This window comes from Drosophila nasuta, chromosome 2R, assembly GCF_023558535.2.
Source record: "Drosophila nasuta strain 15112-1781.00 chromosome 2R, ASM2355853v1, whole genome shotgun sequence".
NCBI lineage: Eukaryota > Metazoa > Arthropoda > Insecta > Diptera > Drosophilidae > Drosophila > Drosophila nasuta.
Window position 1 is genome coordinate 15,395,460 of NC_083456.1, and position 25,729 is coordinate 15,421,188.

Sequence of the window (25,729 nt, forward strand, 5' to 3'; positions counted from 1 at the left end):
GTTGTTCTACTCTCCCTCTGTGCAGTGTGGCAAAAGATTGCGCTGTTTGCGAATTGGCATTTTACAACACTGTGCTGCATCAAATCTTTAAGAAAAACATATATCCATGCACAACACAAATACTTATAATGGGATTGGATCAATAAAGGTCGAGTTGTCTTGCCACAAAATCGAATCCACTAATTAGATTGTTTTGCCGTTGTACAGGAAAGCGGAAGCAAATTGAGAGGCGTGTGTTTAAACAATAAATACACAACAATAATAAAGTTAAGAAAAACTGAACCCAAATACACACACACAGCATGAAGTCGACAGCAACAACAAAATCACGGCTCGCAAGTCTCACCGAGGACATCTCCATAATACCCGAGGACGCGCCATATCGGGCACGTCTCCACTTCCTGTTTGCACAAATCGAGAAGGAATTCGAGCAGCTATATCTGGAGAATCTTAATCGTAAGGGAGTCGTTCATAAAATATGCCAGTAATTAAACATTAAACATTGCTTGCAGTTCAAGACAAACTGGACAATGCCACCGCCAGCACAAAGGATGTACTGACTCCTTACACGGAGCAGCGTACTACAGCCGCTGCTTCTGCAGTTGCTCTTGTGGCCACGGGCAGCGGCGGCGCCTCGCTGGTTGCAACACCTGCCACACCATCATCAGCGCCTCTTGGCGATGAGATTGGCGCCAGTTTGCTGGCCGCCGCCTCCAGCACCCACAAGAGTCTCAAGGCCAAGCTGAGCAGCGCTACAGGCGGGAGCAAGGTGAAGGCAAGTAATAAAATCAAAGCCCAAACCAGTCGCATTGTCTCCAGCTTCAAAGCCCAAACAGTCGTGAGTTCGGTGGTGCGTGAATTCGGCGGCCACAAGGATGGCATTTGGCAGGTTGCCGCCAAGCAGGGGCAGCCCATTATTGGAACCGCATCCGCGGATCACACTGCATGCATATGGGGCATCGAGAGTGGGCGCTGTCTGCTGCAGTATCAAGGTCATGCGGGCTCTGTGAACTCCATTAAGTTCCATCAGCATCGGGATCTAGTGTTGACTGGCAGTGGCGATGGCACTGCGCACATTTGGCAGGCTGCCGTCAACTGGGAGGTGCCCAAGTAAGTGTTGCTTGCTTACCACAACTATTGTGCTTATTGTTTCTTTAACATCTTGCAGAAAGGGTCACTCTTCCGAGGAAGAGCTTGACGATAGCGACGGGCAGCTAGAGGATCGTGATCGTGTGGACACGCTACGCACACCGCTGTGCGAATTTACGGGGCTGGGCGGGCATCTCTCTGTCGTTGTTGCCGCCGATTGGCTTTCCAGCATGGATCAAATTATTACGGGCAGCTGGGATCGCACTGCCATACTCTGGGATGTGGAGACGGCCCAGCCCCTGCAGCCACTTACGGGCCATGATCATGAGCTCACACATGTCTCGGCGCATCCCACACAACGTCTGGTTGTTACCGCTTCGCGTGACACCACCTTCCGCCTCTGGGACTTCCGTGAAGCCATACCCGCTGTTTCTGTGTTTCAGGGACACACTGAGACCGTGACGTCGAGTGTTTTTGCGCGAGACGACAAAGTGGTTTCGGGCTCGGATGATCGCACCATTAAAGTATGGGAACTGCGTAATATGCGATCAGCCCTGGCCACCATACGCACGGATTCCTCTGTGAATCGTTTAGCTGTATCCACGGGCGGTATTATTGCCATACCACATGACAATCGACAGATACGTTTGTTTGATTTGAATGGACAGCGTGTGGCACGTTTGCCGCGCACCAGTCGCCAGGGACATAGGCGTATGGTCTCCTCGGTAGCCTGGGCAGAGGAGCCACTGATGAATTGTGATTTGTTCTCTTGCGGCTTCGATCGACGTGTATTTGGCTGGTCCATAGTCTTACCAAAGGATAATTGAAAATTACTAAAACGTTGAGCTGCAGTGCAGCCAAGGAAATCATCATCATCGGGATGATCTTCTAGAAATATAGAAAAGCGAATATCTCTTGAGCACATCAGCGACGTTTTGTTGTTATTGGTTTAACCACGCGACGCTTGTATTAACTTAAACCATCGGTATATCAAGTATTTTACAAAAAAGAAAACAATAAGAACAAATATTTATTACGACTCGTTCTCTTTATAAATGTACATAGCATGAATCTTGCTTTATGCCAAATATTCCTGCTATACATACTTACATATTTAATATGCATATACAACATATACTATATTAATATCATTGTTATTTACTACATATAATTACTGAATGTGAAATATGTAGATAAGAGGTTGACAAACAACAGAATATCGTACCATTTTAGCTGTTTTTTATTGATATATATTTTACGATTTATAGTAAACTTAATTTAACACTCTATATGTCTAAGGCATGGGATTAACATTGATGTTAGATACAAAATACAAATCACTTAATAAAAACGCCCCCATATCCAACTCCGAATACAGATATACTTTAGAATCCAATTCTCCTTATAGGTGGGCAAATTTCAGAACTAGAAGTCCAGCAAGTATGCCGATTTCCAGAATGATTATCAGGATTAATACCACTCTATTGTATAGGACTTCATGACGCAGCTTGCGTATGATGACTCGCGATTTGGACAGCTCCTGATCAGCATCCTCAAGTCTACGGGTAGTGCGCAACAGTGATTCCCTTTGCCCGCCCAGTTCTCCTAGTATCTGGAATAATTCATACATATGTATATGAGTAAGCTACTGATAATAAATTACAACAATGCACATACCTCAGCGCCCACAGCTTCCGTCTGAAGTGCGACTTGATTGGATCTCTCAATGCTTTCATTTGTACTCTGAAGGACATTGTAGGTATTCGCTAGCACCTGCTGTTGACGACGATCGTGCTCAGTACTGCCACTGGGCAGTTGGGTGTATCCTCCATAAGACATGTTAATTGCAGTTTGGTAAAAATGCAATATTTACTTTATGCATCAGCTGTTCGACCGTTTTGCAAATCGTTGTTCACTTAGTCAATGTGACCTAACTTGAAATATATATTAAATATACAAAAACTGGTCACACAATCTATCGCTGAGACATTCGATAAATTTACATGTGGTATAATTTGGTATATTTGACATTTGAAATTGACTTTTTGCGGCGAAGACGGGCGGTTTACTTAGACTACGCGAAATTTAAGTCGATTTATAAAACTGACACAGTCCAAACATACCACAATCAATATCAAGCTACTTATCAGGCAGAGGGAATTACTTTTTGGAAGCGTTGTTAATAATAATTGATAGTGTCTTTTGAAATAGAGCACTACCGTCGAATTCGTATATACCACTTGAGGGCTTGGACTTTTGTCTTACGATGGGTGATAAGAGAACTTGATCGCACATATATCACTGTGTATGTTTGGCTGAGTGTATGTGTTAATATACGTACTTACGTACAGAGCATGGTTGGAGGCCGCTGGTACAAAGGCACTACGAGCTGAGAGAGCCTTTTGCCATGAGAGCAAGAGCGAGATAGAGCGGGAGAACCAGAAACTACGCTACCCGCTCGTTTCAGCTGAATGCCGAAATTCACAAGCAAGTGAACGCTGGTGCTGACCAGACGTCTGCTCCGTCGAGATCGTTTTGAATAACCTCTAAAAGCGCAACGGGCAAAAAACAAGTTCTAAATTTAACGCACGTACGCTTGGCGAATCTTGAACTTTTCGTATAAAAATTTGTCTCAAAGCTGCAAAGGTAAGCAAGAAAAAAAAACATACAAAACAAACGCAAATCAAATAATAAAACGATAAAGTAAGATAAAAAGAACGACAGATTAAATGGCAATAATATAATGTATATACGAAGTACAACAAGTTCGTGTGTGAATTCAAGGTGATCTTCAATTGAACACCAACAAAACCAGAAAAGAAAAAGTTAAGCAAGTGAATAAGGAGTCAATTAACAAAAACCAGATGTTTTTGTTAGGCAATTTTCCAATAAGTGTTCTAGTGTAAATACAGCACGTGATCTTCACACAGAGCAGAGCAGAGCGAAGCAGCTTCAGTAATTTTCACAGCTCTCGAGCTTGTGTCATGAGACTATTGTCAACGTCAATGCTCCCAGCTGAGAAAACCGCCACCTGCCCCCGCGAAACGAAGCGGGCGAGCGAAGCGAACGTAACTCTGCTACTGTCATATCTATGTGTGTGTATGTTGGTGTATTAGTGTATCTCTCAGTCATGATACAATTATACAAGGTAGTCTCGTCGGAAAAAAGCTGGTACCCTGTCTATGTTAGCAATGAGTGCGAGTGAAAGAGGCACAGCGTGGTAGTGTGAACGAGACGACAATGAAATGCGCATTAACCCTTAGACGATGATATTAATATTTACATATTTTGAAGCTAATGTTAATGTCTACTTCACATATTTTTAAAATGTAAATTGTTTATTAACAATATTAATAATATATATGAGAATTCTCTAATTCTCTAAATGTTTTAATTCTATCCGTGTCTACGGCATACATGGCAAAAAGTCATTTTGCATAAGGGTTAATTGCGCTAAAAATTTCGTCCGCAGACAACCTCTTGCGTCGAAATACGAATGCGCACTGACGAAAGCTATTTTCCGACGAGACTACCTTGTATAATTGTATCATGCTCTCAGTCACGCAAGTAGTTAGTGTGTCTGTATTGTACTCGATACTTCGACAATATCGTTACTCGTTACAGAGTTTATGCAATATCATGTGACGCTCACAGCTTTTTTTTGGCTGCATTCTTTTGAAGTTCATTTAAAAGATTTGGGATCTGAATTTCCCAATTGAAGTACTAGCTCTCAATTGTAAGAGGGAAGCAATGAATTTCAATTGAATTATGATTTATGACAGCCTCATAAAAACTTTTCATAAGCACGGCCAATCAATCAATCTGATTAGCTAACTCTATTGCCTGATCGATTGCTGCCTGGGAATAGAAAATCCGACAAATGGTCACTTCGAGTCATGGAGTCTAGACTTAAGACGTATTATAACACTTGAGTATAAGGCTTTTCCTGCGAATTATACGATTTGCAAAGTGCTTCAGTCCAAAGCTCCTCCTTATGTAACGATAGTCCGCTTATCAATGCTAGGGTGGGGCTTTTATATAGTATATACATATATTTTATGTGTGATGCATGGATTTTAAGCATTTAAATATATTCTCTTAAGTTTATCAGTTTACTTTCTTATCAATTGGCTGGGTACAGTTAAAGAAACATGGCAACAAGCAACATTTAACCTCAAATTGTGACTGAATGCGATCTCTATTGATGATAGTTATAAAAATTGAGATAAATGAGCGCAACAATAGAAGTATTTTTTTATAAATAACCAAATAAAAACCCGCACATACTAACATACATTCGCATTGAGCTCACAAGAGAGCGAGAGCGCATCAAAGAGCGAGAAACAAACAAAACAAAAAAATTGAACGAAACTCCGTTGCCGTCGTCGTTGCGATATCAGCCATGGGCGTGCGCTTCAATGGGGGCGACATTAAACACAAATTGCTGTTGCTTCGTTGAAATGTAATTAAGACTCACCCGCTTCTTGCGTGTACAAGGGCCCGCAACCCACACACACACAAGCGCACTATATGTGTGCACCACTCGCACTCCCACACACACACACACCCATATATCCCACGTCCAGTCAGCGAGCTACTCACGAAAATGACCAGCGAAAAGCAAACGCCAACGACAGACGCAGGCAGCGACAGCAGAGCAAAAGCAGCAACTACATTTTAACAGACGGTAGGCAACACTCAACTGAACGGTGTGTTTAGTTGTTTTGAAGTTAAACTGGTTTGCAGTTGCTTTTTTCGTTTTTTTATTGTGCGTGTTTAGAAACCGAAATTTCATTTGTATAAAATTCGTGGTTGCTTTACGTATTTATTTGTTCATTTGTACATATCTTCAGTTGGAAGCGCAGCATATCGTGTTGTTTTTTTGCAAGGCAAGTTGAAATTTAACCAGTTAACGTTTCCAATTAATTGCAACTTAATTAAAAGCGATATGCTTTGGTGTGTGTGACAGACTTGCTGACAGTGCTAAAAATACACACACACATGCATATGCTGTGTAATGATTACTGAGGGCGCGATATTGAGTCGCAAAAATTGTAAATTATTTATTATATACTATAGCCAGGAATGCTTGTATAAGTGCGCCTCCAATTAGCCACCGGTATTATCGTTTATAGTGCCATAAAGCTTTATTTTGCTATCCGCCGGTTTCCATTAAGGAAATGAAAAACCGTTTTTAGAGGCGACGTCCGCGGCAGCAACATTGTTTAACAATTTGCAAATAGTATTTGGTCTTAATCGTATTGCTGCTATATTTAGCTTATAGTCTTATCAAACAACAAAGAAATATAGTTGTGCAGTCAAGTATTCATTTGTATGCAAATTATAACAAGTGTAGATGAATCAGAAATAAACCACCCATGAGTTGATAAATTAGAAATAAATTACAAAATAACGCATAACTATAGCGCTCTCGATTCCCGGTTTCCAGCAGGCTTGCCACAGTGTAAATAATGAGCAACAGGCGCGATAAACCAATCAGCAGTTCTATATATATATGTATGTACATAGTACATATGAACGCGTATGTATTGAGTTCAAGATAAATTAGCTTTCGAACTTCTTGATCCTCCCAGTGGCGTCTGGATCCAACACCTTTGGCGCTCTGTTGCTGGCGTTAAGCCAACCAAAGAGTTAAAAATGTCTGACCGATGGAGACGCTAAAGAATTCGTACAACAACAAAACTCACATAACGCTATAAACGTGCCTTAAGTAAATATGTACGCACATTTATCATACTAATATGTACATTTGCATATATTATAAGCACATACATTTATACGTACATATAATATACACTGCCAAAACAAATATTTTAATTTAGACAAACGAATTTTTGAAACATGCTTTAATATCTTACACAATTTTTTACAAATATTTTTGCAGAACTATTTTTAAAATAGGTTTTTACTTTTATACAAATTTGTATACAGTTTTTCAAGTGTATGCATTACAGCCTATATATGTACATATAAAAAAGATATTCTTCATTACGATTCTAAGTAATATTTGGCTATGATGGATTTCTAAAAATGCTTATAATTTTTATGGAATTTCCATATTTCCTTACTCACAGTGTGTATGCATGACAAGAATTTATGCTAGGTTCCACCACAAAAAATTGTTCTTTTAATTTCATAATAATTCGTTCACTGTTTTTTTCTAAGTGTATACATCAGCATTTTCGTACAAATGTGCATATGTTTGTACGCTTGCTTGTTTCCACCGCAAAAAGCTAAAGCTAATTCCTGGTCAGGCCATTAAAGTTCGATAATGTGCGTCGCGTCGCGTTGTCGTTGTCGTTCTCGTTGGCGTTGCTGTTGTCGTTGTTGTCCGTGTCGTTGACTGTTTCGAGTCTGATGATGTCACAATGAACCTTGGCGCTTTGCGTCGTGTCTATGTGTACATTTCAGCCCATAGAGACTCCACACACACACACATACACACACACACGATTGCTCCCGTGGTCCCCATTTCTCACTCCTGATAGCCGCTCCCCAGTGCAACACCCAACGCAACGCCGAACAAGTCACATTTTCGCGCTCTAATTAAATCAGAAAACATTAATCACACGCATTATCTAAGTGCCCCCAATTTTGACTAGTTCGCTGCCGAATTATATGTCATATGTTTTGCCACAATTTTGATGAACACAACAGTTAATTTCCTTAATCAGTTTTACCACTTTTACCATATAACAATGGTACTAAACAAAGCATAGAAAATAAGTCCAGATAACCTAATGCACTGCTTGCAAAGTCCGTTACAATGCAAGCAAGCAGTGCACTTTATGGCTCCCCCGATATACTCATAATACTTAAACAACGCTTTCCTGCAACAATTATTATTATTAATTTACAATATTTTGAGAATGATAGGTTTAGTAAGAATGATATGATGTCATGTGTACTTCAAATCACGACGATTTCTATTGTAGATATCTGAATTGTTGATAATACTTGTAAAGCACTGCCATTTAGGTCTTAGATTTCTAACTTTTCAAGAATTCCATGATATCATTTAGCTTTGAATAAATTAATTATTTACTTTAAATCGCCCAGGAATTCATTGTTGATCTCTTAAATTATATACAAAACAACGGGAATATAAATAGTTGGCTCAGCAGATCTTTGCAGCACAAAAGAAAACAATTCGAATAAGAAAAACAGATTCGCTTTTAGAGACTAGAAACAACTGAAAAGCGCCCAATAAAAATGCCTGACTGTTTTGTTCATTTTATAGTAGTCATACATACATACATATGCTTTCGGTATATACAGTATAGTTGTGTATATCGTTTACGATATGGGACGCCAGACAAAGGAAGCCCAAAAAAAAATAAATAATACAAAAACAATTACCGCATAGTCGGCATGTGAAGACGTCTTCGCTGTCTTCGTAGTGTTGTCGTCGTCGTTTTCGATTTTTGCTTATTCAAATTTTTAATTGCATGCCTGTGGATTGTTCCAACTAAACGCGTCTCGTTTTTTTTTTGCAGGGAACGTGAAGAGTCGCCAAGATGGGGGATATGTTCCGCAGTGAGCAAATGGCATTATGCCAGATGTTTATACAACCAGAGGCCGCGTACACCTCCGTCTCTGAGCTGGGTGAAACCGGCTGTGTGCAGTTTCGCGATGTAAGTGCCACACGCATATTGAACAAATCTTTAGCTCAATAGTTAATCCTTCCTCTCTATGTTCGATATAGCTGAACTGCAATGTGAACGTCTTCCAACGCAAGTTTGTGACGGAGGTGCGGCGTTGTGATGAACTTGAGCGTAAGATACGCTACATCGAGACGGAGATCAAGAAGGACGGCATCTCATTGCCGGACATTCAGGATGACATTCCACGTGCGCCCAATCCACGTGAGATCATCGATCTGGAGGCGCATCTGGAGAAAACCGAATCCGAGATGATTGAGCTGGCGCAGAACGAGGTGAACATGAAGTCTAACTTCTTGGAGCTGACCGAACTGCGCAAGGTGCTGGAGAACACACAGGGCTTCTTCTCCGACCAGGAAGTGCTTAATCTGGACTCGAGCAATCGCGGCGCCGGCGTGGTTGATGAGGCAACCGCTCAGCATCGCGGTCGTCTGGGATTCGTTGCTGGTGTCATAAATCGGGAGCGTGTCTTTGCTTTTGAGCGCATGTTGTGGCGCATCTCGCGTGGCAATGTGTTCCTTAAGCGTTCCGATTTGGATACTCCTTTGAATGATCCGGCCACTGGTCATCCCATTTACAAGACCGTCTTCGTGGCCTTCTTCCAGGGCGAGCAACTGAAGAACCGCATCAAGAAGGTGTGCACCGGCTTCCACGCCTCGCTGTATCCGTGTCCCAGCTCACATAACGAGCGCGAGGAGATGGTCAGGAATGTTCGCACACGTCTAGAGGATCTGAATCTGGTACTCAGCCAGACCGAAGATCATCGCAGCCGTGTGTTGGCCACCGTCTCCAAGAATTTGCCCTCTTGGTCGATCATGGTAAAGAAGATGAAGGCCATCTACCATACGCTCAATCTGTTCAACATGGATGTGACGAAGAAGTGCCTCATTGGCGAGTGCTGGGTGCCCACCAAGGATCTGCACGTTGTGCAGAAGGCATTGTCCGATGGCTCGGCTGCTGTCGGCAGCACCATTCCATCGTTCCTCAATGTGATCGATACGAACGAACAGCCGCCAACATTCAATCGCACCAACAAGTTCACGCGTGGTTTCCAGAACCTTATCGATGCTTATGGCGTTGCCTCGTATCGCGAGTGCAATCCCGCTTTGTACACTTGCATTACATTCCCCTTCCTGTTCGCCGTGATGTTTGGCGATTTGGGTCACGGCATTATCCTCTTGCTCTTCGGCGCCTGGATGGTGCTCTCCGAGCAGAAGTTGGCTCGCATTAAGAATGGCGGCGAAATCTGGAACATTTTCTTTGGTGGTCGCTACATCATTCTGTTGATGGGTCTATTCTCTTGTTACACGGGCTTCATTTACAACGATGTGTTCTCCAAGTCCATGAATATATTCGGTTCCAAGTGGGTGAACAACTACAATACCACAACTGTGCTGGCCAACAAGCATTTGCAGTTTCCACCCAATTCCTCCGCACAGGGCATCTATCCTCTGGGCTTGGATCCTGTCTGGCAATTGGCAGAGAACAAGATTATTTTCCTTAACAGTTTCAAGATGAAGCTGTCCATCATCATTGGTGTGCTGCACATGGTCTTTGGTGTGTCTATGTCCGTCTGCAACTTTGTGCACTTTAAGAAATACTCCTCCATAATTTTGGAGTTTGTGCCACAGATTCTGTTCCTGCTGCTGCTCTTCGGCTACATGTGCTTCATGATGTAAGTGAAATCATTGATTTGGTATTAATATGTAACATATGCAAATAACTTTTCTGCGTTACAGGTTCTTCAAGTGGTTCAAATACAGCCCCAGCGCTGTGGTGCAGTCTGAGACACCCGGTTGCGCTCCATCCGTGCTCATTATGTTCATCAACATGATGCTGTTCAAGAACACACCGCCATTCAAGGGCTGCGAGGAGTATATGTTTGAATCCCAGCCCAGTATACAAAAGACCTTTGTGATCATTGGTCTCATCTGCGTTCCCTGGATGCTGCTGGGCAAGCCACTGTACATTAAATTCACCCGCGGACGTCGCGGATCGTCACATGTGAGTTACAGTAGACAACATATGCTACATTATATCTGATTATTGTATTTGTGTCTCGCTTAGGTCAAGCAGAATGGAGAGCTGACTGGCAACATGGAGTTGGCTGAGGGAGAGACACCATTGCCCACTGGCAACGAGGAAGCACATGGCGGCGCACATGGTCATGAAGAGGAGCCCATGGCCGAGATTTACATTCATCAGGCCATCCACACCATCGAATATGTGCTCAGCACCATCTCACATACGGCCTCGTATCTGCGTCTCTGGGCTTTGTCCTTGGCTCACGCCCGTAAGTTCAGCTTAATTTTGCACTTGAACGTATTATAATATTACTAATATTATTCACTCTTCGCTTCTAGAACTGTCTGAGGTGTTGTGGAACATGGTGCTATCGCTGGGCCTGAAAATGGAAGGTGTGGTTGCTCCAGTTGCGATATTTGTCATCTTTGGAGCCTGGTGTCTGTTCACTTTGGCCATCTTGGTGATGATGGAGGGCTTGTCGGCTTTCCTGCACACACTGCGTCTGCACTGGGTGGAGTTCATGAGCAAATTCTACGAGGGTCTCGGCTATCCCTTCCAACCCTTCAGCTTCAAGGCAATCATTGATGGCGAAGAAGAGGAGTAAACCCACACAAATGTTTGCAAAAAAATGTAACAATATGTTCGAGCTCGTTTATTATGGATTTCCCCGATTTTGTTATCTATTATATTTTTGTTTATCTTATTATTTTTTCTCGCGACACTGTCAGTATTGTGGTGCTCTTCCCACAGATTCCCCACATCCGTTTAGAACTTTGTTATACTTGTATTTAAATGTATTCTCAAACAAATCATTTTCAAAGCAATAATTTGATATTCGTTGTTACAAATAATTTTAATTATTATTTCAACTGGATGTTAATATCTGCATAGAATTTTGTGCATTGATTCTATGATCCATGCTTTAAATTCTGTGCATTTATTTAACTTAAATTGATTGAAATAAAGCAAGAAGAGAGCAGCAATGTATTTGTTTTTATTATATACCTTAGTTGGTTTTTAATTTGTATTTGGTATTTCGATGTGCACTGTTAAATGGTTTACAACTAACTGAAGAGGTTCTCTATATTTTAGAAATTTCTTCAAACAAACAGTAAATTGATTTGTAATCACCTTATAATTGCTTTTTAATACCTGCTCGTCTGCTTTCATATCTGATAATTGACTGATAGCAGCGCTGTGCTTTTCATCCTGTTGATCGATAGCTCAAATTTTTCGTTTCATCACCTTGCTGTTCTGTTGGCTAGTTTATCCAGAGCATGTGCCCATCAACAGATAAGCCTGGAAAGTTATGAGCTGGAAAGTTGTCAGACAACCAAAGGTTTCATTGTAAATGTCACTTGACCACGTCGATCAGTTCTCCTGGCGTCATCAGATTGCGCGCAGGTCTGACTGGAGAAAAAGTTAAATATGTGGTGCAGCAAATTGAAAGACTTGGCCTGTGGCTCCGGGCCACAAAACAATATTTTCCGCAGCGAGAAAATGTCCTTGGCGCAAATGTTTCTACAGCCAGAGGCGGCGTATGAAACGATTTCACAGTTAGGTGAAATGGGCTGCGTGCAGTTTCGTGATGTAAGTTAACAGCGAGAGAACGATTAGAAATGGAACACTTTTAATATCCTTATGTAAATCCTTCAAGATGAACGAAGGTGTCACCGCGTTGCAGCGCAAGTTCGTCAACGAAGTGCGCCGCTGCGATGAGCTGGAGCGCAAGATACGTTACGCAACATCGGAGCTGAATAAGGATGGCTATAAGGTGGTGGATCTGGTAGAGGACTTTCCGCCAGCACCCAAGCCCAAGGACATAATCGAACTGGAGCTGCTGCTGGAAAAAACGGAGACGGAGATCATTGAGCTGGCGGCCAACAATGTGCGCCTGAAGACCAATTATCTGGAATTGACCGAAATGATTCAAGTGTTGGAGAAGAGCGAGCAGTTCTTCTCCTCACAGGAGTCACACAATTTCGATACCAACAAGCGTGGCACGCATCGCGATCCGGAGCAATGTGACGGCAGCTTGGGCTTCATAGCCGGTGTCATTCGTCGTGACCGTCAGGTGCGTTCTCCACAGCTAATTGTGTTTCTAGAACTCTTGATAATTTTGTATGCTGTTTGTAGTACGCCTTTGAACGCATGTTGTGGCGCATCTCGCGTGGCAATGTCCTGGTGCGCAGCTGCGACTTGGAGACACCGCTGAAGGATCCGCGCACCGGGGAATTGATCTACAAGAGCATCTTTGTGGTATTCTTCCAGGGCGATCAGCTGCAGGGTCGCATACGCAAAGTCTGCACCGGTTTCCATGCCTCCATGTATCCGTGTCCCAGTTCGCATGAGGAACGCATGGATATGATCAAGAGTGTGCACACACGCCTCGAGGATTTGCAAATTATCATCAATCAGACGGGCGATCATCGCTCGTGTGTGCTGAAGGCCATCATGAAGCAGATCCCCAACTGGACGGCCATGGTGAAGAAGATGAAGGCCATCTATCACACCTTGAACATGTTCAACGTGGATTTGGGCAGCAAGTGCTTGATTGGTGAGTGCTGGGTGCCAACGCGTGAACTCGAGGAAGTGGAAACAGTGTTGGCTGAGGCATCGATTGCCCTGGGCAGCACTATACCCACCATCTTCAACATATTGGAAACGAAGAAGGAGCCCCCCACTTACTTTAGGACCAACAAGTTTACCTATGGCTTCCAAGTGCTGATCGATGCTTATGGCATTGCCAGCTATCGTGAGGTGAATCCTGGACTTTACACTTGCATATCGTTTCCCTTTTTGTTTGCCGTCATGTTTGGTGACATGGGCCACGGATTCTTGGTCTTTCTGCTCGGATTATGGATGGTGCTGGGTGAGAAAAAGCTTAGCAAGACACGCGCTGGTGAAATTTGGAAGATTCTGTTTGGCGGTCGCTACATCATCATGTTGATGGGCATGTTTGCCATGTACACGGGATTCATCTACAACGATTGCTTCTCCAAGTCATTTAATGTCTTCGGCTCGCACTGGGCACTGCAATATAATCGCACCACGGTGCTCACGAATCCTTCATTGCAGCTGAACCCCTCGACAGATCAACGCGGCACTTACCCGATGGGCATTGATCCCATTTGGCAGTCGGCAACCAATAAGATCATTTTCCTAAACACCTACAAGATGAAGTTATCCATCATATTTGGTGTGCTGCACATGATCTTTGGTGTCTGTCTGTCGGTGGAGAACTTTGTGTACACGAAGAAATATGCGTACATCTTTCTGCAGTTTGTGCCCCAAGTGCTGTTCCTGTTGCTGCTCTTCGGCTACATGGTCTTCATGATGTTCTACAAGTGGATCCAATACACGGCTCATGCCACAAATGTGGCCGACTCTCCCAGTTGTGCGCCATCTGTGCTCATTATGTTCATCGACATGATCTTGTTAAAAACGGAGACGGCATCGGGTGGCTGCGCGGCTGGCATGTTCCCCATTCAACGGCAGCTTGAGACGATTCTCTTGGTGGTGGCCGTCATCTGTATTCCCTGGATTCTGCTGGGCATGCCCCTGTGGATCACTTGCCAGCGCAAGTACAAGGTGAGTTGTCACTATACTTTTATTTTTTTATCCTGACGGATTGACTGATTCAACGATAGCCTTAATTTATGATGGCTGCAAATTGAACACAACATAGAGTTTTAGACTGCAATTAGACTGAGATATGAATACATTCTTACCTAATTATTTAAAATCTGTTATTAACAATTTCCATTAACAGAAGGGCAAGGTCGAGCAGAACTTTGATACCATCATGGAGACCATTGAAATAACCGGCAAGGAGGTCATCATCACTGAGTTGGGTGACTCCCACAAGAAGGCGCCGTTAAGCGAAGAGGAAGAGGAGGAGGAGGAGCCTATGAGTGAAATTTGGATTCATCAGGCCATTCACACCGTCGAGTACATTCTGAGTACCATTTCCCACACTGCCTCCTATCTGCGTCTCTGGGCTTTGTCCCTGGCTCACGCTGGTTAGTTAGCTAAATCTAATCTCGACTTTTCTTTAACTTTCACTTGATTGCAGAACTGTCTGAGGTGCTGTGGACTATGGTGTTGTCGGAGGCACTACAAATGAGCGGCTATATCGGCGTCATTGCTGTCTTCCTCATCTTTGCCGTTTGGGTGTTCTTCACCATTGCCATCATGGTGATGATGGAGGGCTTGTCCGCCTTCTTGCACACGCTGCGTCTGCATTGGGTAGAGTTCATGAGCAAATTCTACACGGGTACTGGCTACGAATTCCAGCCATTGGATTTCAATGCCATGCTGACCGCTGAAGAAGAGGATTAGGTCACTTTTTGCGTGTGGGTTACAAAATCCATTAATAAATAAAGCATACCATACAAAATATATTTTTGCGGGTGATTTACTGCATTGCGTTGGTCTTTGAAGTTGACCCACATTTGCGGACGTGAGCATTATTAAAGGTCACATTCGCATTGAGGGCAGCGCTCAGCGAAAAATTCTTGCCAATTGCAGCACAATTTTCTCTAGAACTCATCCATTGTGGAATTTAAAACTCGAATGACAAAAGCAAGCGCATACTACTTAGCTTATTAAATTGGCTTCAAACGCCAACTTTCAGCAGTTGTGAAGCTAACGCGTTCTGGTCAAGTCACCCTCACTATCGATACCAAAAGTGAAATGTTGTTTATATTATTACTGCTGGCATTGCTGGCTACTGCCCAGGCGGATACATTGGTGCAGCTCCACGTCAATCGTCCCTACAACGATGTCAGCGAAAAGTTTGTCAGCTTCGCGGTCAAGCCCGAGGATATGTACGATGCTCTGGATGGCAAGAATCGCAAGGCGGTGACCAGCATGGCAGCTCTGCTCGGAGATGCTTATGTCAAGTTCACTGGCGATTTCTATTTTGCCACCAATGCGCCAACGCGTCTGCGCAATCCCACCAAGATCATCTGGAAGGGCTTCAATCGTTGGACGCGGTAAGCATGGCGTAGGAAATGGATTTTGAGAATGTTTTCTATAACGATTTGCTGAAAGTTAATAAGAGGTATTCCTGACTTTTTGTCTGTCTGCGACTTTGATAAATTTTAGCTCAAAGATTAATAGCTATCGAATTTGAGCAAAAGACTTCTTTTACTGCACGCTTAACTACTTTGTATTAGAATTTAGGCACGCTTACTATTATGGTTCCAAAAAGAAATAAAAATGAAGTGGTTGTTAAGCTGAAGTGTTGAATTTTAGAATACACAATAGTCAAAAGGTTTCTACAAAATTTGGTAATTAAAAATGCAACAGCAGTACAACTGAGTAGGGATATAACCTCATTACTGGCTCATTCTGAAACACTTCTTCAGCGCTGTCAACTGGACCATGATTATTCCCGTGCCCTATGCACCAGATGAATGGGATTCCATGCACACGCTGAAAATACTCAACACCTCGTATATGGTGGGTATAACCGACTGCATCTGGCAACTGGGAACTGACTTTGGCACATCGAGAGCTAAGGATTATGTGCAGGAGCTGAGCACGCTGAAGCTGATGACGGACACATTCAGTCCCTATGTGGACAGCTGGCTGGTGATGGGTGCGGACATCTCGGCTGGCAGCAGCGCAGAGGAGACGCGCAAATATGTTGACATGTCCAAGGACTTGAATGCCGCCTTTGGCTGGACGCAGTGAGTAATATTTCGTAAAGCCTTCGACTGTTGTTAATTGCTACTTTTTATAGACCCGCCAACATGCTGCCTGCCACCAGCTTTGGCAGCTACATATACGACAGCGATCCGGCATTGAAGACGCTGCAACAACAACGAGTGCCTTTGTGGCTGACACTGCCCGAGGAACGTTCGACGTCGCAGTCGATTAGCAAGCGATTGATGGGTGATGAGACCACGGATGCGTTGCGCTGGGCACAAACGTTAGGCGACGCAGCGAGCAGCGGCTTCGATGTAATCTTCAAGCGCATGTCCCTGCAGGACTTTGAGCGTCCTAACTTTAGCTACTACGTGACGGCACTCTTTAAGAAGGTTATGGGCTCTAGAGTGTTTCCGGCGCGTCCGCTCAATGTGTTTGCGCCTAGCAACAAGCTGTATACGCATTGCGCGAATGCTGTGTCTGGAGGATTGGCATTCATGGTGGTCAACACTGAGGAACAGCCCACAACGATTACGGTGCGCAGCTTAAGTCGACTCTCTAGCAGCGAGATCTGGGAATATGTGCTGACTGCCGACGATGGTCGCGTACGTCTGAACAACCAGAAACTCTCACTTAATCACACAATGCTGCGTCCGCTGGTCAAGCCCAAAGATGCGAGCAAAGCGCTGCAGCTGATCACGCCCAGCATGTCTGTTGGCTTCTGGGTGCTGCCAAGTGTCAATCTGGAGCATTGCCAGTTCACCGAAATGGAGACGGATGACATTAAAGGAGAGAGCTCAGCAGAGAGTCGTCGTTCCAGTGGTTACAGCTCTGCTGACCGGCTGCTGCAGCGTCTTATTGAGGAGACGGCGGTGGCACGGGGATCGATACAGAGTACAATCAATCGCCAGCGACGTTTTGTGCTCGACAATCAGGAGACGGCGGCATCAACTAGCACGCTTCTCGGCAAGTTGCTGCAGCCGTTTAATCGACCGCAGGAGAAGACAACGCAGGTGGCGAATGTAAAGCGACAAACAGCAACCAAGAACAGCAGTAAATCAAAAACCAGATCGCAATCGGTACGACCATTTGAGGCCATGACCTGGCTGAGGCAAGTCACAGAACAGAGCAGAAACGTGGCGCAGCGACAGCGACGCAGCCGACGTAGTCCGGGAGATTATAGTGGTCCCTACTTCTACAACAGGCAGGGCAAGAAGACGACGCTGACCAAGAAGATAACGGAGATACGCAAGCCGGAGCGAAAGATTAAACCGCTTTTCGATCTGGCTGAGTTCGATGAGGAGGAGTTCTTTAAGAAACTCGGCGAGCAACCGGAGCCGCCACCATATTCTCGGCTGCCCGAAGGCGATGTGCATCTCAAGCACATTGAAACTCCCGATGGCGAAGAGAGTGAGATGCAACCGGAAGCAGAGCCAGTTGCTTTTGTGAAGAAACGTCGACCCATTGTCAGGAAACCTCTGAAAATTGTGCAACGTTCGCAGGAGGAAAGCGTGGAGGATCTGCAGGATGCGCCCAAGGAGCAGGAGCGCAGTAAGCTGCGTCTACTACCCACGGAGTTCTTCGAAGCTTTACCGGCACCCGTGCCCAAGCACACTAAACGTCTTAATCTGGGCGCCACACTCAACTCGCTGTTATTTCCCGAACCATTCTCCACCAAGGGATCCATTAGTAAGAGCAAGAGCAAATCGCATGAAAAACTAGAGGCAGATACCGAGGCCGAAGTGGAATCAGATGTGGAACTCGTTAAAGGCGAAGGCAACAAAAAGCGTTCAACCAAAGGAGCTCATGCGGCAACAGACTTTCTGCAAGCGCAGCGCGAACTAGGCAAGCATTTCCTCAGTCATATCAACGAACATGAACAGGAGCTGCCGGTGCCAGAGGAGCATTCTCAGGAAGTACATCTTAAGCCTCGTGTGCCTCCTAAGCAGCTGCAAAGCGATGACCTCGAAGAAGATTACTTTGGTGCCAAGCGGCGAGCCCCGATTCCGGCACCCAAGCGACTATCTAAGCCAATTCAGGACGACAGCATCACTTCCTGGTGGGATTTGCCAGCGCTGCGCCGACGTCGTGATCTGCCCTTCAACTATGCTGATGAAGGACTGCGGTCCAATGCCATCGACAAGGATGATCAAAAAGAGTTTTTGCCCCTGGGTCGATATTCGTTCTACGAGTACAAAGTCGATTTGTCAACAGTGAAACCCTCAACAAAACCCATCGACTCGGATTCCGAATCCGAGGTGATGAAGATCAGCAGCAAAAGATCACCAACAACATGTCGTAAGGTGTCTCTGTCGGACAGCATTGTGAAAACAGTGAAGACCAAGGTGTCTAAGTTCATGAGCATCATCTCGAGACACGTCAACGAATGGTACAACACTTTGACCAAACACTTAGAGACAGATGCTGAAAAATTCCGCAAAGAAGGCCAAAATGCCATATAGATAGGAAGTATAACTATAGCAAAGTCTTTTCACTTTTAATTTTAGTAATAAGTAGATTGTGTTCATCAGACACTCGATGTAAATATGTACCATATTTATGTACAATAAAATCCATTAAACTTATCATATAAATCGGAAAATAATCATATAACGTGCTTGCTCTATTAATTAATAGATTAATACGAATACAACGTCACTAATTGTTTTCCACGCTCCGACATTTTTTATAATAAATAAAGCTTTTATTAATTATCCTGTCGACAATCATAATTATGGAATTTGTTGTGTTTTATTATTATTATTATTTTTTAATTCAAGCACTCTTAATTTTCCAACGCTTTCTCTCTATACTTTGTTTACCGCATAAAATAGTATTAATAACTACAAACATATTATTTACGTCTGCTCAGATTTTTTAAGATTTCTTCAACTCTTCGGAAAACAAGCTCAGCTCTTAAAACTCAAAGTCTTTTCACTCTCTTTCTCTTAAAACTAGCGGAAGACCAGAGAAAAAGATGCAAGCAGAAGCTTCAACTTGTTCCGCCGGCCAAGCCAAGACTGCTACCTATACAACAACACCAACAACTATTTTGCGGCTATTTACAATAACAATGTGTATAGTATAGTAAAACCATGAGCAGTAGCTTAGCGATCGCGAGACGTTTTCAAGCCAGTCTCTGAGCAAGCGTTCAAGGCGAAGGTTGTGGTTGAGTCTTCCGAGTCGTTTCTTCCAGCCAGATAGTTCAAAGTACACAATCATAATACAAACAGAATCAACAGGTGAGTACCTTGCGATAAATTTGCAATAATTGTCAGACTGACTCAGCAGAATGATTAGCGAAAGAACGAAAGAAAAACGGGTCAGTTGCTGTAGATGGAAAAACCAAAAGAACTGAAGAAGTTGCATTCAGGGCGAGGCATAGAAGCGTAACCAGCACTCAGTTTCAGTCTCAGTCTCAGAGCAGACAACATTTTTTTAGTGACGTGGACAGTAAAAACTGGCAACAAACCAACGCGACGCGACAGCAACAACAACAACAAGAGCAAGAAGAAGCTAAAGTCAACATTAAGACAACATATTATTTCTGGCTTTCTTTCGTTTACCTGGCAATGAACTTTGCTTTTGGCAGCAAATGCGACTGCGTTTGGCTTTAAAAATTGGTTTCATAATTATTTATCAGTCTTGCGCACATATGAAAAGTGAAAGTGTAAATTTCGTATTGATGTTAAATTTTGAAATTTAATGATTGCGTTTACATCGTCTGCACATATTGGAAACTCATTTCGGATAACAGATTTCAACTGACTAACGAAATTAAAGCGGTCCAAAACTTGTTTTGGTTTCAGTCAATCGCAGCTATTGTTGTAGTTTTTTTTTTTATTTCTTCTTGTATGTATTATATAAACTGTTTTGCATATTGCCATCAATTCTCACATACACATTTTACATACATAATATTATTTATAGGATGGGTTTCGTCTTGGCCTGGTTGCCAAGTGAGCATTATGTGCGTGACATCTTCATAATTACACTCACAGCGGCTTTTGCAGCCACCTTGCTGAGCATTCGATTCTATTTACGTATTACTGCAGGCCGTTGCTTCACTGAGGTAAACCTGACCCACTCATCCCAAAATATTCCCCCACTTCCTGTGTTCCAAAACACGATTGTAGACTGTAGAGTATGCATTACTTATTGTCTTTTTTGTGGTGCCTGGGCCGTGACGTGTTCAGTTAATTAGCTCTTTATAGCTGGCTGGAAAGCTGTACGTCACAATTGCTAACAGCAGATATGGTTACGAAGATCGCTTACCTTTGAATTAGAAGCAACACAAAACAACAAAGCCCATAGGTTTATGGGCGACACTTTCAATGCTTCCACGGGGTCGAGGCTACGAGAGTGATCAACAGCGAGAGAGATTAAAAATAATAACAATAAAAAATGCGAACAAAGCAACTAAAAATGCATACCAGTTTTATGCGAGCCAAGTCGAAAGCAATGATTACTCTAAGTAAACTTTTTAATTAGGGTTGTAAATATTTACCGACTCCTCCCCTCTAACACGACGACGCCTAATTTTGCAACCAACTGAGAAACTTATGAACACAAATGCATTTTCTATTTGCAGACAAAAATGGAGGGAAAAACTGTGATTATTACGGGCGCCAACAGCGGCATTGGCAAGGAAACAGCCAAGGATCTGGCTGGACGTGGAGCACGCATCATTATGGCTTGCAGAAACCTCGAAACAGCCAACGCAGTCAAGGGTGAGCATTATTTAAATAACTTTTATAAATTATTCACTTATTGAGTGTACTCATTTCGTAGATGAAATCGTCAAGGAGACCAACAACAACAAGATTTTGGTCAAGAAACTGGATTTGGGCTCGCAGAAATCCGTGCGCGAATTTGCTGCGGATATTGTCAAAACCGAGACCAAGATTGATGTGCTCATACACAACGCGGGCATGGCTTTGGCCTTCCGTGGCCAGACCAGCGAGGATGGCGTGGAATTGACAATGGCCACCAATCATTATGGTCCCTTCTTGCTGACCCACTTGCTCATCGATGTGCTGAAAAAGAGCGCTCCGGCTCGCATTGTCATCGTTGCCTCGGAGCTGTATCGTCTGTCTTCGGTCAATTTGAACAAACTGAATCCCATTGGCACTTTCCCCGCTGCCTATTTGTACTATGTGTCCAAGTTTGCCAATATTTACTTCGCCCGCGAGTTGGCTAAGCGCTTAGAGGGCACCAATGTGACGGTTAACTTCTTGCATCCGGGTATGATTGACTCTGGCATCTGGCGTAATGTGCCCTTCCCCCTCAACTTGCCCATGATGGCCATAACAAAGGGTTTCTTCAAGACAACCAAAGCTGGTGCACAGACAACCATTTATTTGGCGACATCGGATGAAGTGGCCAACGTGTCTGGAAAGTATTTCATGGACTGCAAAGAGGCCACTTTGAATGCCGCTGCTCTCGATGAGGAAAAGGGTCTCAAGCTGTGGGAGGAGTCCGTTAAGATTGTCAAGCTCACGCCCCAAGAGCCTAAAATCTAATAGGTTTAACTATTAATGCGTCTTTTAAACTGCTCACTCAAATATTTTTCAAATTATCCATAATCTGGGGGGAGTATACCTTATGTCTTAAGTTTTCACGTAAATAAAACACTCAGTAAGAAATCAGTTGTGCATATTAATTTAAAACAATTATAGCAAGTAAGAAAGTTACAGACGAGTTTGCTCGACTGTGACATACCCGCTATCTATTTTGAATAAAAGCAAAATATTGCGGTATTTTTCTCAAAATATAACAAAAATACAAAAATAATGTAAATACCAAATTATATATTTGGTATATCGATATAGTAGACGGCGTCATATACCAGATTGTCAGCCAAAGCAACTAAGACCTCTAGGCGTTTTTGCTCATACAAAAGTATTTCTTTACTAATTTCCACAATTTGTATCTGATCGTAACCAAATTTTCAAAAATCACAACTACAATAGTTGTTTTTGTTACCAAAATTCTCTTATAGTCTCTGAGATCCAGTGTTTCATACGGACAGACGGTCACGGCTAGATCGTCTCGGCTGTTGACGATGATCAAGAATATATTTATATGCTTTATAGGGACGGAGATGCCTTCTTCTACCTGTTACATACATTTCCTGCCGGCACAAAGTTATAATACCCTTTAAATTTATTTTGTATTTTTTTATAGTATTTATATCAATTATTTTTATACTTATTACTAGTCATGACACTAGTTTCCGAGTATTTTTTAATGGTTGTTTTGGATTATAAGTCGGGGTACGGTATATAAAACGATACTGATCAGTAACATTTAAAAACATTCTCTATTCACGATTTAAAACGTTCAGTTCGTTACTTGAATTAAAATAATTAGAGAAAACGGTCAAATCTTATCAGGATATTCAGTAATCACAAATTTATCAAGAATTCTTCCTATTATGTTCACGTGGCAGTTATGGTGTACTTTATTGTGTGTTTTGTGGGTGTATTTTCTGTGGACACGTCGCCGATTCTATAACTTAATATTTACAATACCTGGACCAATTGGTTATCCTTTAATTGGAATAGCGCATAAGCTGCGCCGTAGGGAAGGTTGGTAGCATTATTTAAAGTGTGATAAAAACTCTGATTTTAAAATGAAATGCTTTAGATGTGCTGAAGACATTTAAGAACTTTTTGAATAAATATGGATCATTTCTGATAATTTGGCTGGGTCCTATGCCATTTTTTGTTACCACTGATCCACAACTCATACAGGATATTCTTAACTCACAGAATTGCCTTGACAAGGCTAACGTCTACAGGGTTGTTAACGATGTCGCTGGCGTGGGATTAATCACTGCGAAAGGTTTGATAAATTGATTCAGAAAATTAAATTAACTCAAAATAATTGAGTTTTGCCCAGAGCCTCATTGGAGTGTGCTTCGGAAGATGCTGAATCCCGCGTTTGGATTAAATGCTCTGACTAGCCTGGTGCCTACTTTCAACGCCGAGGCGAATTCCTTGCTCAAGATGGTAGAACCATTAGTGGATTCTGGTGAACAGGACTTGTTACCATTGCTGCAGAATTTTTCATTAAACGTGGCAAGTCGTAAGTATTTTGTATTGAATTTTTGTAATTACATAATTAAAACCTATAAATTTAATGAAATACAGAAACAACAATGGGATGTGGTGTGAACGAAAATGGAAATATTGAAAGCCACCAACTACTAAATATTTCCAAGTAAGTATTGTACTTTTGATATTGACATAATGAAATGATTTACCTACGTTTCCAAAGTCTTCAGGAATCCATGACAGAAATCTTTTTTTCGCCCTGGCTGATTAGTAGAACATTACGCCAATTATTTGGCCGGGAGGATCAATACTTTAAAGCCAAAACGGAGATAAGAGGATTCATTAACAAGGTTGTTTGACCAAACAAAGATATAAGATCAACTGAATTAACTTTTATTGGTATTTCCAGTTAATTGAACCAACATTATCAAAGGTTTCTGAACAACTGAAAGATAAGAATAATTTTCTAAACCTAGCAACTGATTTGAAGAATCGTGGAATTTTTACCACACAGAATGTGGAAGATCATTCTGTTCAGATTGTATTTGCCGCATTTGAAACTACAGCTAATACGGTGGCCTATACACTGATGTTGCTCGCCATGTTTCCCGAGTATCAAGAGAAGGCTTTTGAAGAGCTTTGTTCATTGTTTCCCAAGTCGGGAGATTTTGATGTTAGCTACAGTGATATTAAGAATCTGGTTTATTTGGATTTAATTCTTAATGAATCAATGCGACTTCTGACACCAGTTCCAATAGTTGCACGACAGACCATGCGCGACGTGCGTCTTTCGAATGGAATTTTTATTCCAAAAGGAGTTCAGATTGCAATCGACATCTTTCACTTGCATCGGGATAAGAAAATATGGGGAGAAAATGCAGATACATTTGATCCCGAACATTTCCTGCCCCATAACCTACAGGAGAAGCATCCCTATTCGTTCATACCCTTCACTAAGGGAATACGCAATTGCATAGGTTTGTTTTAGTTCAATACGAAATGAAATTCACTTAATTTATATATTTTTCAATTTACAGGCTGGAGACATGCTTTAATATCGATCAAAATTATATTGACGAAATTGTTGAGAACATATAAATTCTCAACCAGCTTTAAATTTGAAGATCTTGATTTTGTCGAGGATCTTACTTTGAAATTTAAGACCGTACCTTTGCTGGATATTCAAAGAAGAGATTGTTAGTGTTACGCTTCATCGCTTAAGTGTTATATGTATGGACATGTTTCTTTGTAAATGTTTATAAAAAAATTGAAACACAAACAACAGTTTAGTTTGGAAAAACAAGACAAAATAAAACGAAATAAATGTATTTAAAATTTCTTACCATTTACTCAATATCCTCAGGTAGATTATTAAATTAATTTGCTTATTTTTAAATTTATATTGCACATTAAGTTGAGACAGAAAAATGAAATGATACTGAAGGGACTTGGGTCTTTGGGTATTCAGAGTGTAAAGTGACTACATAGCGATTTTGATTATACAGGTCTTAATTAATAATTACAATTCGAAAATATATCTTCATGTAAATGCGTAAATATTGTAATGCTAAATATTGTAATTTTGTATTATTTGGATAAAAACGGCTCTTTCGTATTGTCTTGACTTGGTCCCGTGCGATTTTTGATTGTTGCCGATCCCCAAAAAAGACAAGATATAAATTCTCCGCATTTCGTTAACAAGGGCAGTTTCTATAAGGTAGTTGAAGAGTCTGCTGGCTCAGGATTATTCGGCATGAAACGTAGAATTAGTTTTGACTGATAATTAAATGAAATTACTTTGAGTCTCATCCAGATCCTCACTGGAGTGCGTATCGGAAGTTGTTTAATCCGGCTTTTAGCCACAAGATGATACTCAGCTTTATATCTATTTTCAACTCAGAGGCAGCATTTCTGCTCAAGACGGTAGATAAATCGGTGGATTGTGGGGGACAGAACTTGAAACATTGATGGAAGGTTTTTCATTGAGCATAGCGAGTCGTGAGTGTTCAAATTCAATCCATTTGTATGTATAACAAAATGAATCCACATGCGAGGAGATGTAAAATATTTTCAGCATATTAGAAGCAATAATTTGGTCGAAGCTTTCCATGGGTAAGTTATTTTGTCCCTGTGATCGAACTTACTACTCTTCAATAGCATTGTGAAATCCATAACAGATGGGCTTTTCGCCCTGGTTAATTAGTGAAACGATGCGTAACC

The 25,729-nt window shown here is 42.3% G+C and overlaps 7 protein-coding genes across 9 annotated transcripts; 6 read left to right on the forward strand and 1 right to left on the reverse strand.

Moving 5' to 3' along the window:
- Position 1: 1 nt before the first annotated feature.
- Positions 2-2,146, forward strand: LOC132784126 (WD repeat-containing protein 37). Its single transcript, XM_060789539.1, has 4 exons — positions 2-148; positions 208-456; positions 513-1,110; positions 1,169-2,146. The coding sequence occupies exons 2-4, from the start codon at positions 303-305 to the stop codon at positions 1,914-1,916; spliced, it is 1,500 nt and encodes a 499-aa protein (XP_060645522.1). The 5' UTR covers positions 2-148; positions 208-302; the 3' UTR covers positions 1,917-2,146.
- Positions 2,147-2,491: 345 nt separating this feature from the next.
- LOC132784130 (vesicle transport through interaction with t-SNAREs homolog 1A) lies at positions 2,492-3,036 on the reverse strand. Its single transcript, XM_060789545.1, has 2 exons — positions 2,767-3,036; positions 2,492-2,701 (listed from the first exon to the last, which is right to left on the reverse strand). Exons 1-2 carry the CDS (start codon positions 2,926-2,928, stop codon positions 2,492-2,494), a joined length of 372 nt encoding a protein of 123 aa, XP_060645528.1. The 5' UTR covers positions 2,929-3,036.
- A 532-nt stretch (positions 3,037-3,568) lies between these two features.
- LOC132784123 (V-type proton ATPase 116 kDa subunit a 1) lies at positions 3,569-11,779 on the forward strand. Its single transcript, XM_060789537.1, has 6 exons — positions 3,569-3,735; positions 8,607-8,744; positions 8,816-10,446; positions 10,511-10,775; positions 10,839-11,064; positions 11,135-11,779. The coding sequence occupies exons 2-6, from the start codon at positions 8,628-8,630 to the stop codon at positions 11,398-11,400; spliced, it is 2,505 nt and encodes an 834-aa protein (XP_060645520.1). The 5' UTR covers positions 3,569-3,735; positions 8,607-8,627; the 3' UTR covers positions 11,401-11,779.
- Positions 11,780-12,020: 241 nt separating this feature from the next.
- Positions 12,021-15,195, forward strand: LOC132784122 (V-type proton ATPase 116 kDa subunit a 1). The gene is made up of 5 exons (XM_060789536.1): positions 12,021-12,386; positions 12,454-12,870; positions 12,933-14,387; positions 14,569-14,818; positions 14,872-15,195. The coding sequence occupies exons 1-5, from the start codon at positions 12,225-12,227 to the stop codon at positions 15,135-15,137; spliced, it is 2,550 nt and encodes an 849-aa protein (XP_060645519.1). The 5' UTR covers positions 12,021-12,224; the 3' UTR covers positions 15,138-15,195.
- Positions 15,196-15,379: 184 nt separating this feature from the next.
- Positions 15,380-19,177, forward strand: LOC132784120 (uncharacterized). Its single transcript, XM_060789524.1, has 3 exons — positions 15,380-15,793; positions 16,169-16,492; positions 16,546-19,177. Exons 1-3 carry the CDS (start codon positions 15,492-15,494, stop codon positions 18,911-18,913), a joined length of 2,994 nt encoding a protein of 997 aa, XP_060645507.1. The 5' UTR covers positions 15,380-15,491; the 3' UTR covers positions 18,914-19,177.
- A 405-nt stretch (positions 19,178-19,582) lies between these two features.
- Positions 19,583-22,108, forward strand: LOC132784128 (retinol dehydrogenase 14). Of its 2 annotated transcripts, XM_060789542.1 has the most exons (4): positions 19,584-19,693; positions 20,382-20,523; positions 21,043-21,181; positions 21,243-22,108. In XM_060789542.1, exons 2-4 carry the CDS (start codon positions 20,383-20,385, stop codon positions 21,971-21,973), a joined length of 1,011 nt encoding a protein of 336 aa, XP_060645525.1. In that variant the 5' UTR covers positions 19,584-19,693; position 20,382; the 3' UTR covers positions 21,974-22,108. The 2 variants fall into 2 exon arrangements, with proteins under 2 accessions (XP_060645526.1, XP_060645525.1); XM_060789543.1 differs by lacking the exon at positions 20,382-20,523 and having other exon boundaries at positions 19,583-19,693; positions 21,243-22,107.
- Positions 22,109-22,582: 474 nt separating this feature from the next.
- Positions 22,583-24,827, forward strand: LOC132785511 (probable cytochrome P450 313a4). 2 transcript variants are annotated; one of them, XM_060791644.1, is made up of 7 exons: positions 22,583-23,041; positions 23,100-23,297; positions 23,355-23,540; positions 23,606-23,675; positions 23,733-23,859; positions 23,919-24,486; positions 24,547-24,827. In XM_060791644.1, exons 1-7 carry the CDS (start codon positions 22,888-22,890, stop codon positions 24,708-24,710), a joined length of 1,467 nt encoding a protein of 488 aa, XP_060647627.1. In that variant the 5' UTR covers positions 22,583-22,887; the 3' UTR covers positions 24,711-24,827. The 2 variants fall into 2 exon arrangements, with proteins under 2 accessions (XP_060647627.1, XP_060647628.1); XM_060791645.1 differs by lacking the exons at positions 22,583-23,041; positions 23,100-23,297; positions 23,355-23,540 and having other exon boundaries at positions 23,740-23,859.
- The last annotated feature ends 902 nt before the right edge of the window (positions 24,828-25,729 follow it).